The sequence below is a fragment of the Geospiza fortis genome, unplaced genomic scaffold, assembly GCF_000277835.1.
Source record: "Geospiza fortis unplaced genomic scaffold, GeoFor_1.0 scaffold719, whole genome shotgun sequence".
Lineage (NCBI taxonomy): Eukaryota > Metazoa > Chordata > Aves > Passeriformes > Thraupidae > Geospiza > Geospiza fortis.
In genome coordinates this window covers 27,927-40,583 of record NW_005054451.1, presented here as the reverse complement: position 1 = coordinate 40,583, position 12,657 = coordinate 27,927, and the positions used below count along the sequence as shown (strand labels likewise).

Sequence of the window (12,657 nt, the reverse complement as noted above, 5' to 3'; positions counted from 1 at the left end):
CGTGGGATAAAAAATATTCTCTAGATATTATGGACATGTAAGAAGAAATATAGATCTATATATAAGAAATCATTATTTTTTAAAGCCTATATATTTTATTAGTCTTTCTGTGCAAATAACTGTTGGATGTATAAGTTTCCTCACTCTTGGGGACTGTCAAAATTATAATTAGTTCAGTATTTATTACTGAAAGTAATATAGGTAAGGCTCTAAGGTCAGGTATTTCTTCTGGCTTTCAGTAGCACTTGGCTGTTAAAAACTGCAGTCTGCTTTCAGTCCTGGCAATATTTTTATGGCATTATATTACTTCTGAGAAAAACTGTGTTCTCTTTGTTCTAGAAGTTAATGCAGCCATCAGAGTTGTTCCTAAAGTGTAAATGAAAGTGATATTCTGATATCCTGATAGACCTGTCTGTACTCATGGAGAGCCACATCCACATCACCAGAGGAGCACATTTCTGTGTCCTGGACTGTGCTCATGGTCACTTAATAGTGCTCTAGGCATTGCCATTTCTATTAATTTTATGGTTAATGAAAAAAAGAAAAATGGGAAAAGAAAGTTTGGCGCTGACTGTGAGGTTGAGTGAAAACAAGCCCAGTCTTTCACGGCTATTTTGGAACTGGTAACTGGATAAAGAATCTGTATCAATGGCTTACCCAAAGAACGTGAAAAATTGTTAACATGTAACAATTGTTAACCTGTGTTTTTCTCCTGCAAGTCGTGCTCTTCCATTTCAAATAATTCTGTACTTTTTGTAACGCAGAAAACGTCTATTTTTTTTTTAATCCAGTGATTATCCAGAGAATGAAAATATTAAAAGCCTTCTTCAAGAGCAGTTGAATTCATTATCCAAGTAAGAATTTTTCTGTTATTACTTGTGTCAGCTATGGAATTCTGAGAAGGCAAAATATCTAAAGTTTGTGGCAACTCACAGTTAATGAAGAAAGAATTCTCTTCTCTAAAGATGTGCCTGAGTAATGACAGTTTTTATTAAAAAAAAGTTTTTTTAATGTAAATTTTATTTAATTTTAAACTTGGTGCTTTAAAGGTACTGATAGGGTCTGTACATGATTTGCAACTGACCTGTGAGCATTTGGAATATTTTAAGCAGTACTTCTCAGGGATTTAGGGGTTCTTTATGCTGATCCAGACTGCATTGGACACTGCTACTTAAATACTGCAAGGTTTGTTTGTGATGAAAAAAAGAGGATTCCAAAAATCCTTTGCTGAAGATATAATTCCAGAGCAATGTTGATGCACATTGCTCTATTTACAGAGAAAACAGATTTTGACATTCCACTTAAACCTTGAAAATTATAGCTAAAGCTAGTAAATGGACAACTTTGTCCATCTTCCTTCTGGCCTTTCATTTAGTAGGGTGGCAGAGGTAACAGCCTATTTTTATCCAGTCTGAAACACCTGTGGAAAGCCTAAATTCATGCATGTGCATCCCTTCTGCTGTGACACTACATAGCTGCAAGATTATTTGTAGCTGAATTAATATTGTAATTAGTAGAATTACTGCAGCCTAATTGGCAGCTTTGCATACACCCTGGTGGTGATTCCCTATAGTGCAAGGATAAAGAGTTCCTGATGGACTCCCTGCATTTGTCCCTGGAGATCAGCTGTATTTCAAATTATATATAATTCCTGTTGCAATTGTTTTCCTAGATGCATTTTTTGATTTCAGAAAAGAAATTCTGTATTTTTGGGGTTGATCTTTTCAGTTTGTATGTGATGGATCCAACCAAACAAAAATCCTACCCAGCATTTTACAGTTTAACTTTCTCTTTTGCAGTGACATAAAGAAACTTCTGCTTGATCCAGATTTTACTCTCCTGCAGAGATGTCTCCTGGTTGCCAGGTAGTAGAGATTCTGATAAATATAGGAAACATTTTCTAGGAAAATCTTGATGCTATTAATGCACAGGAATGAGCTGAAGTTTAGGAACTCCCCCAGTTGTCCTTTAACTTAGCACAGTCCCTAAACTACTTTGTTACTCATTGAGTAGAGTGGTTTTAGAACCAAAATGGAAATGTTACCTCACAGAAACAGTTTTATTTGCTTGCTGGATACAAGGAATTTCCCTCAGTCTTAGTGGCACTTTTATAACTGCACTTCTGGCAGCCACATTACATTTAGTTGATCTTGCCCCAAAATGTCATTTAGAACTTCACAATAGCTCTGTACAAACAGGGCAGGGCCTGGGGTTTATTTCAAGTGTATTTGTTCTGTGTGGTTCCTCTGCCCAAACTGAGCTGATTTTAGTCTGTCTGTATTCAGAGATGGTTTTCAAACTTAGTAACTTGTGGTTGAAAGAGGATATCAGTGACTAAGTGCAAAATAATAATAAATATCAATTTCCACATATTTCTGTGCTGAACATTCCTGGGGTTTAATTGCTGGTGTAACTTACCTTGCTGAATGTCATTCCATAATCCTCTCTCACAGTTTGTCCCACTGATAAAGCAAAGTACTTGTGTTGTCCACAGGAATGCACAGTCCTTGAGAAAATGAAATATATCATATTTTTATGTGGTGTATGAAAAAATACAAGCCTGTTTCACATCCTGCTTTGTATCTTCTCAGACTGTATGGGGATGAATCTGAACTGCACTTCTGGACCATTGCTGCCCACTATTTGCACAGCTTATGCCAGGACAAGCCTGCAAAACCAGACACAGCTGTCCTTCAGGAGCAGCTGGGTAATCCTCTGGATATATACTATGATGTGCTGTGTGAAAATTCTTACTTCCAGGTACGTCAAAGAGTTCAAAACCAAATTTAAAGGAATGTCATCAGCACAATAAACACTCAGTTCTCTGTACATATTTCACTTTTATTAGTAACATACCAGTCTGGGTTAAAACATTCCTTGTACTTAAAAATAGAGGCTGGCTCAAAAACTGGCAAGATATGTAAATATCCTTTAAAAGCCTGGTTTTATTTCTTATGGTAGGTTTACACTTAAAATACTTCTCCTTCTTTGTCCAGAAATTCCAGCTGGAAAGGGTAAATCTCCAGGAAGTGAAGAGATCAACATATGATCATACCAGGAAATGTGCTGATCAACTTCTTCTCTTGGGCCAGGTTTGTGGGTAATATTTGAATTTTTTATTCTTCTTCCCTGTCTGTTTTATGTGCTTAGCCCATTCAAAGAAAGCTTTTTCTAACTTTATTTGTTATTTCCTATTTGTGTGAACCCAGTGCAGAGATTTTGCATTGTTATGTTAAATTCGTGATGGGTTTTCAATGCTGTTCTTATTGAAAATGTCCTCTTAAAGTAGAATCCTAGTCATTACTAGACAGGGAGATATTTTTGTAGCCTGTTTTAGAATAACTTCTATTGTTATTTGTTCCATGTCTTAAAAAGGGTATAAATAGAAAGGCTTTTAAGCAAAATTAATATGTTGTGGTCAAAGTTGTATTTTTTTTCTCTTGCCAGACTGACAGAGCAGTGCAACTATTGCTGGAAACCAGTTCAGAGAATGCACATTATTACTGTGATTCACTCAAAGCTTGCCTGGTCACAACTGTCACCTCATCAGGGCCATCTCAAAGCACCATTAAACTGGTAGCAACCAACATGATAGCCAATGGAAAGCTTGCAGGTAAAATATCTCTTTTCTCTTTGCTTGTAAACTGATAATTCTCATCATTTTTAAGGATGCCGGTGAAATAGGAGTGAATCCTGCTGTGATGGATCTTACATGTTGGGTGTGCTCTAGTAGACACTACACAGAGTAGTTAACACAAAAATGATCAGTAACTGAGTTACAAAATCCAGCTTGTCTTGATTTATTTTCACAGGAAAACTTACTTCTGGAGTAAATCTTTTAGCAGTTGTTTGCACAAAAAGAAGCTGAGCACATAATATGTATTATCCACTTTTCTAATTAAAGGATTAACTAAAATTTGGTGTCCCTGTTACAAAACATGAAATACAGATTTAGTCTCCTTTTCAGTTCAGAACTTTTTTCATAATATGCGTTTTCTTACAAGTACAGGTTAATTTTGCTTAATGCAAGAGCTGAAACATAACTGAAATATTTCAGTTACAATCATAAAACTGAAATAAACACGCTGAGAGAGTTAAAAATCTGTACTTGCCTGGAAAAAACTACTTTCCACGCTGTAGACTATTAATAATTGCACCGTGGACAACATTAAATTAAAATAAAGATCTACCTAGGAAATCTATTTATTTCATTTACAGAGATCATTATGTCTTTATGATGAGAAGTCCTGTGAACCCCTAAATTTGTGTTCAGAACAAAGATCAGTGAGAGCTTTGTGTGGCCTCTGTAGCCCAGAACGAAGATGCAATAACTGGCACCCCGGTTTTATATGGAGAGCAGTCTCAACATCTTCATGTTCTGAGGATATGGGGATCCTTTTCCACACTTAGCAGCTCTTTTTCCCTGGATTATTTCCTGAGAGGAGTGCATGTTTCTGTTCCAGAGGGGGTGCAGCTGCTGTGTCTCATTGACAAGGCTGCAGACGCCTGTCGCTACCTGCAGACCTACGGCGAGTGGAACCGAGCAGCGTGGCTGGCCAAGGTGAGCAATCCCTCACTTCCCGGGCTGACAGCACCAACCACCTGCTTAGCATCTGTGCTTAGGAAGGCTGAGCAGGGTGCTGGAGTTCCCTAAGTCACTGAAACATCAATTAGAAATACCACACAGCTACAAGAAGCCAGGCTATTCAATCAGCGCTGGCAGATTCTTCAGCCTTCTGACCACGCAGGTTTGCTCTCCTTGTCCACATTACAGGATTGGGGCCTAAAAAGGCTTAGAATACTCAATTTCTTAATTTTTCAGCAGTTTGGGAAGGCCCATATAGCTGCAGCAGTATAAAGCTGGTAAAAAACTACAAAACCCTACTCCTGGATGTGGATAATTAACTGAGCAGTGGCTTTGTGCTGAGCTCTATGTAGTGTGTGAGCTGATTTCAAAATTACCACCACCCACATAAATTGGCATCACCTTCTGTTACAGCAAATTACAGCAAAACTACCCAGACACAGCATTAATTCTCCATGTTATAAATGGGCAGGAATTAGTAAGAATTTTTCAGCATCTCTTAAGTTTCTGTTTTGTTTCCCGAAGAAAGAATGGAAAAGTTAGTACTTGGGTTTTTTAAGTGAGGGAATGCTGCTTTTCAGAAAAATTAAGATTTTTTTTAAGTCTTCAGTAAAGAGTGAAGAGTACCTTCTTGATTTAGAAAAGCTTTAGAACAGCTTGGGGTAAAAATTATGTTAATCACATCTAAAAATGGAGTGACCCAAATGAAGTATTTTTATACCCAGATATCTCTAATTTTCCTTAATGCCCTATTAACTCAAGCTATATGCTTTTTATTAAAAACTGATGGTTTCAGATGCTTTTGCTTCTGCCCAGGGTGCTGCCCTGAGGGGAATGCAGCGGGTGCAGGGTGTGTGTGGCAGCTGGGGGCTCACTCAGGCTCTGCTGTGTCCCCAGGTGCGGCTGAGCTCGGAGGAGTGCGCGGACGTGCTGCGCCGCTGGGTCGATCACCTCTGCTCCCCGCAGGTCAACCAGAAATCCAAAGCCATTCTGGTCCTCTTGTCTCTTGGCTGCTTCACAAAAGTTGCAGAGATGTTACACAGGTAAAGGTGAAACAGCACAACCTGTGTTTTTTCTTGTCCACACCCATTTCTGACATCTGTTTCTGTTTTCGCATGTGTCGGACTAAGCCCTTTTCTGACCCAGAGATGGGGCAACTGAGAGGCATTTTAAAAACTTTCATTCCATTTTCAGTCTCATGTGAAGGGTGAGACAATACAGATGTTACAATTCAGGCTATCACAATCAGAAGCCAACTATTTCCTAATTACAATACATAAAAAGCATTTCTTCTTATATTTCTCTAAAGTATCTAATCTTATTTACAAAACTATCCTTTAAAACTTCTTTCTATTCCATTCCTCTCTCAACAATGCCTATCCTATTCCATAGCATAGTCAGTATTTCTTATCTCAAAGTTTACATGCAAATACATACTATGTGAACCTTCTGTCAAACTTGGAGAATTCTCTACAAATCCATTTCCCACAAGCATGTTTTTCTTTAATTAGTTTTAACCTGTGGCTTCTGACTGGCATTTCATTTTACTACAGCCTTTCAGATTGCCAGCTCCCACGGACCCAGCAGTAATGATTTATAGTACCTATGATTTTTTCTGAGTAACTTCAGCCCTGATTTTTCAGGAAAATTTATAGCAACTGTCAGTTCATGAGTGCAAGGAGGAATAAGAGATATAAAAGAGTTTTAGACAGCCTCTCTGCAAATGTTTTGGTGTGATGTCCTGGAATACTTTTCTGGTTTGTATCCTAACAAATTATTCTCTTTTTTTTTTATTCCCTTTAACAGTATGAGGTACTTTGATAGAGCAGCTTTATTTGTAGAAGCTTGTCTGAAGTACGGGGCATTTGAAGTTAATGATGATACAAATATCCTTTTTCTGAAATCCTGTCTGTGCTCACTAAATCTTCACATCTGACCTGGTGTTCTGGAAAGCTGAGCAGTTTTGTATTTATACTATATACTATATTTATAATACTTTTGAATTATATACTGTATATATACAGCATTATATACTGCAAAGATATAATATTATATACTGTATTATATACTGTAAATAATAGTGCATATGTAAATAATACCTATGGAGGCATCAGCCTGTAAATAAATAATGGCACTAATAAGTCATTTAGATAAGCTCAGGTCTGATTAATGAAAAACTCATTGTGACATTAAAATTTCTATTTCAATTTATGCCATTGTATCATGGTAGGTACTTAAGCATATCTGAAATCTGTGTGGTTTAGTTTACAGCATTCTGCATGTTGCTTTATAAATACTAATATAAGTTCAAAAGGAGGATTTAAAGCAATTTTTTTTCTTTCTTGTGCTGAAAAATAATGGATTAGCACAATTGGTGGCAATGTTCAGCATTTTCACCTTGGGAGAGGTAAGAAGAGGGGAAGAAAGGATTCTGATTTTTTTTTGTTTTGCTATTAATTTGTATCTTCCTTAATGCTTCATTTACATAAATTGATCCATGCTGTGTATGCAGATTATGCCAGAAGCTTGAAGCTCCTGGGCTTTAAGGAGGGAGCTGCTCTCTTTGCCTCAAAAGCAGGAGAAAGTGGGAAGGAGCTTCTGAGTGAACTCAAGCAGCCGAAGGAGGAGGTGACACAGGAGTGAGAATTCTCAAAGTTTGTGAGGTTGTCTGGCTGACTGGGATTCCACTGGGTGAAAATTCACTTTCCTCTTGAATCACTGTCATAGCTGATCTGTGGGATTGGAGCAAATACTGTTAAATGTGTTGGAAGTCAGGATTAAGAACTGTGGTGTTGCTTTTTTGTTAAATTTGTCTGCACTTTCACAAGAGGGGAAAGAAGCTTATGATAAAGTTGTACAATAATATTTCCACTTTTTCAGTTGTAGCAAGAATCAAATTTAAAGATGTGCTGAAAGCTTCCATACCTGTGTCAAAGTCTGGTCCATTTACTTCTAAAAATCAAATCTTAATAAAACTTCAATACTGTTGTATCTATATGTAAAAATTATTTAGTCTGTACTGTAAAAATATAAATATATTTAAAAATAAATAGAGATCACAAAGCACACAGTTCTTTCCTGGAACATCATGGCTTTTTCACTCCAATTTTTTGTTTAAAATTGCTGTTATTTTAAATCAGTTCACTGTATTGTCATTTCCATAACTGCCTGGGATGGAATCTTCAACAGGTTCACTTACAAATGTTGCTCTCCTAACATTCCAGAAATCCATAAAACATCACTGTTTCCAGTTAAGGGAGTGTTAACAAATCTTTTATTTTCAAGTGTGCACTCCCTGCACACCCTGGGGACTGAATTCTGCCTGTCAAAGGATGGGGGAAGGTTTTACCTCCAGAGCAGCAGGGTCAGGACACTGCTGCTGCTGTCCCCAGCACTGCTGAGTTATTGAATGTCTGATTAACAAAAGATGAAAAAAGCATTGTGCAAAGCCCAAACACTGGCTTTTTCATGAGATAATTCTCCTGCTAACATACCTGATGGTCCACATACACAAGGAAGCCACCAAAAACCTCTTTTCTGATTTTTTGCAAGTATTTCAGTCCTTGTTTGTGTTATTGTTTCTAATGTCAGATGTCTCTTTTTTGTGTATTACTGATGAGAAATTTTGCAGCTGAGGAGTGGGTGCTGATGGTACACTGCCCTTACAAACTGAAGACTGTGGCATTTAGGCTAAAAGCCTAAATTCTTCTTTTTCCCAGCTTGTTGGAGCTACTGAAGTTGAGTTTGTTGTCATGAAAAGAATCCTATAAAATGTCTCTCATTTGAATGTAATTTTTGTGTTGTCTACTTGCAGTAACAGTGCATTGGATTCTCCTTTTGTTCAAGGATTTGTGGATATGTGTTCAGAACTCCCATCAGCTTTGGGACATCTCCAGCTCCAGAAAACTTTTGGTTCAAGTCTTAAATAACATTTCTGATAAAATTGGAAAGGGTAGACTGTTCAAGTCTTTTTGAATACAGACTGAAAAAGGGAGTTTCATCATTCTGAGCAGAAAAGTAGGAGTTAAACTGCAATGTATTGTATTTGTTCTTGCCACCTCTTACATAAATTACCTTAAAATACCTTTTGTTCAGTGTATTGTGAACTGTGCTTATGTTGTTGCTTTAGCTTGGGAAAATGAGTATACAAGGAAATTTGCCTTAAGTATTACGTGAGCAACAGAATTAATCAAAATTAACTGTAATTAGCAGTGGCCTAAATTCTGGCTCGCACTGACTGCTACAGCTCTGCTCAATCTCCTGCTTTTGTAGCAGCCCTGGTGGACAAGACTCCCACAGAGTTGTGAGCACACCCAAACTTGTTCTTTGAGAGCCCTTGAAGCTGTTTGTCAGTGGGTCTCTGAGATAAATCTACTTCAGTATACACTTGGATTTATAACTCTGATGGTTTAAAAAAATGAAAACAACAACATATTGCAAAGGCCTTTTAATACTGAATGTTTCTATAAACTTTTAAGTGTACAGGTTACAGGATACTTTGTGGCATTCCCAACTGGAACCTTCATGAGGAAAATAGAGTGTAATAGTGATTGAAAAGTTTATTTAGATAATATTGCAGTCTCATTACAATAATAAAACTATTTTTAAAATCTCTGTGTGTCTTGATTTAATACAAACGCATCATTGGAATTGAGTGCTGCTTGTGCAACTGTTGTCATTTTGCCTTCTGGGCAGGAACAATGCTCAGGGCTGCTTTAATAGAGGAAGTGATTATCCTTTGTACATCTGAGTCACATTTTCCATATTAGTTCTAATGAAACATTGTGTTTGAGCAGTATTCATTCCCAGGCTTTAGCAGCAAACATAAACTTTGTATGGGTTAAATTAGAGCAGGACACGGTCTGCACGTCCTGAGATTTGCAAAGCACAGAAATAAGTGATGAAAGAAACCCCCTCCCTTTCTATTCTCACAACCTAGAAAGTGAACTGAATGAATTTTTAAAATAAAAATGTTTTTAACTCCTTTAAACCCCTTTGAGAATTCCTTCCTCAAAGCCCTGTGAATACTGCAAGTAGCCCCAGGGGTTTATAATCCGTATTTTCTTGGTTTTGCATTTTGAAGCTTCTGTCAGGAGTGAAGCCATAACTCTGGAACCTGTGTTTGACCATCCTTGGCAATGAGGAAGTGGTAAGATTGTATTTGCAGGTCAATATACAGAGATTCTGTATAATATACAGAGATTCTCTGTGCATTTGTCTTTGAACACCAGCCTTGTATTAATTTACTGGGATGTTGGATTGCCAGAGCAGAGTATTCAGTAACTACTGAAAGATTCTTTTGCAAAAGGCAGGACCTTTGAAAATAAGGAATTTTTTGAGCATTTAAGATGTCTAGATGAGGAACTTCTGGAAGGAGAAAATCTTGCAGCACAGCTAGTGCTGGTTACCTCTCTTATTGTTTTATATGAAGAATTTTGGCCTTCCATGATCAACAACAACAAAAAAACAAAACAAAAAAAGCTTAAAATTGAGTCTGCAGGGATGCATAAATTGTCTTCAGTTCAGTGAAGCATCTGAAATTTGTACATCTCTGGAGCTCAGTCAGTCCCACAGGCAGTTTGTCTCCCCATCTGTGTGCTCACATTCCACTGGTGGTTGTACAGCCTGAGGGAAGCTCACGGTGAATATTGTCATGGGATTTTGGCAGAACTGAATTTTAAAAATGGGCTTATATCTTTCTAGTTCCTGATGTGATCCTTCAAAAAAGTCCAAATTATTTCAAATGGATTTATTTATTCTGGCAGTGAAAAGTCTAGAAAATGTCCTTTCAGCTTGGCTTCAGTAAAGGCAGGCCCTAATTAGAGTTTTAATTGGATCACGATGTGCTTCACAATAAAGGCAGCCTGTAAATTAAACATATTGACCAACAGTGTCTAAAATTGCCTAATTTGTGTCAATTTCTGAAGTACTTCTCAAAAAATTCAGTTTAATGGTGTGTGGGTATGTTTATATACACACATATCCATAGAACTGATTCAGAGGGAATAATTAGGGAAAATGACAACACAAAATACTTGATCACAGTGTAAAAATTATTAGTGCTCTATTGCAAATTATTTATCATTTGCTTTCATTAAAATGCAGTCTGCCAGTTTAGAGACACTGCAGCCAGAGAGAGGCATTTATTATACATCAAGAAACCTGGCCCAGAGTGTTGATGTTGAGTGTCTGAGCAAATAATCTGAGAGATCATTTCTGGTGCAGCTGGCTCTGGAGACAGAAAATGAGGACAATCACAGACTCCTCAATGGGAAATGGGTTTGGTTTGGATGATCACTTGCTGCCCAGAATTGTGTTCTGAAAGTTCAACTAAAAATTCAATTGCTGGGGAGAAGGAGAATAATAATAGCTTACAAAAGAGTAGAGTTTGGGGTTTTTTATACTTATTTATTTATTCCTCAGAATAATCAATCACAACTTTGATGTTTATGTTAACCATTCATTAATGAGTTCAGGGTAAAAAACTGATACCCACAGATCCAAGCAGTGACATAAAATCCTTTAATGAGGCTGATACTGACCCACTGATATTTTTGAGTTGGGAATTCTGATAGTAAATTGCTCAGTTTTTACTTAAACACTGAAAATAAGGAGGGGGAAAGATAAGAATGAGGAAAAATAAGGATGAGGAAGGAGTGTTTAAAAGGCTTCTGTAGGAATGGGAGAGTGGCAAAACAAAACCAGGAGGTGGATGCTGCTGATGTGTTTGCAGATCCTCAAGGCAGAAGCATTTTGCTTAAAAGTGGCAGCTTTTATACAGGAGGATTCACAGAGGGGGTCAGCAGAGCTCTGTTCTCACCTCTCCAAAGGCTGCAGTACTGAAAGATTGAATTGCAAAGTCAATATCTGTTCATTTCCCAAGCTGATTCAAATTCTTTTCCAACTCCACACCCCCTTGCCCGAGTTAGGGCTGTGTTGTCATTGCTGAGCGGAGCTGGGATCTCGCAGTTACCTCACAGACAAAGTGAATCTGGTCCACTCCTGGTGATTCCAGGGGAGAAGAAGCACCTTAAAAACATGAAATTAAAATTTTAAGAAGCAGATTGGTGGATTTGGACTCGTCGAAGTTCTGTTCTGTGGAAGGACAGTACAAACTTTATTTGCAGATCTGAATCCTGCCTTCCCTAAGGATGGGCAGAGCTTGGCAGAATATGGAGTCAAAATTTACTGCCCATGTGCAAAGTGCTTTCCTTCCTCTCCTATTTTGCTCCTTTAATCAGAAGACAACATCCAGCTCTTGAAACATGGCTGGTTCCTGACAAATATTTATTATGTGTGGTGAACTAAGCCCTCCTACCAAAGTGCATCCTCACCACTTAACTGATAATTTAAGTGATTACTGATAATTTAAGTGATTTCCTGCAATCTCTAACAGTAACATAACTGCATCAATACAGCCTGTTCTAAAGAATTAAATATTAGGAGGCCCCCAACCTCCTGTAACAGAGATTTCTGCCCTGTTCTCTCTTGTTCTCCTGCCTCCTCAGCCCAGCTGAACAAATTAAGTTGTACTGAGTTGGGTGTGGAACGACCAGTTAAAAGGGAAAATACTGGAAAGGGTAAAATTTAACATCCAGGTGGAAATCATAGGCAGACTTTGAGGGATCAGAGCTGGCACCTCATCCATCTGCTTGCATCTGCTCTGGCAGAACAAAACCAGAAAACATGCAAATGTAGCTGAAATAGAGCATCTAGGTTTTAGTTGTTAAAGTTGGGGTTTTTTTTTAATAAATTCTAGAATTTTTTTGTGTTTAATTTGCTATTAGTGTGGGTTTTGGTTGTTTGTTTGGTTGTTTTTTTAAGGGGGGGATTGGGTTTTTTTTTGTTTGGTTGGTTTGGGTTTTTTTGTTTTTTTTTTTTTTTTTGGTTTTTTTTGTTGTTGTTGTTGTTGTTGTTGTTGTTGTTGTTGTTGTTGTTGTCTTGAGATTTAAAATGGCTTTCTGACTTGGTTGTAACAATTTGGAAGAAAAGGAAAAGCGTGGATCCCCAAAGGAGGGAAGCAGCACGTCTAAAATGCAGCCACAGAAGGTAAGTGGCAAGTTTATTTCAGT

The 12,657-nt window shown here is 37.6% G+C and overlaps 1 protein-coding gene across 1 annotated transcript in view; it reads left to right on the top strand.

The window, feature by feature from the left end:
• WDR11 (WD repeat domain 11) overlaps window positions 1-9,199 on the top strand; it is a 35,675-nt gene extending 26,476 nt beyond the window's left edge. The window contains 10 exon segments of the mRNA XM_014309787.2: window positions 1-37; window positions 792-854; window positions 1,800-1,865; window positions 2,592-2,760; window positions 2,997-3,092; window positions 3,448-3,613; window positions 4,464-4,561; window positions 5,483-5,628; window positions 6,392-6,471; window positions 7,071-9,199. The exon segment at window positions 1-37 is cut by the window's left edge and continues 16 nt beyond it. Of these exon segments, the coding sequence (XP_014165262.1) occupies window positions 1-37; window positions 792-854; window positions 1,800-1,865; window positions 2,592-2,760; window positions 2,997-3,092; window positions 3,448-3,613; window positions 4,464-4,561; window positions 5,483-5,628; window positions 6,392-6,471; window positions 7,071-7,228 (1,079 nt within the window). The 3' untranslated portion in view covers window positions 7,229-9,199.
• The last annotated feature ends 3,458 nt before the right edge of the window (window positions 9,200-12,657 follow it).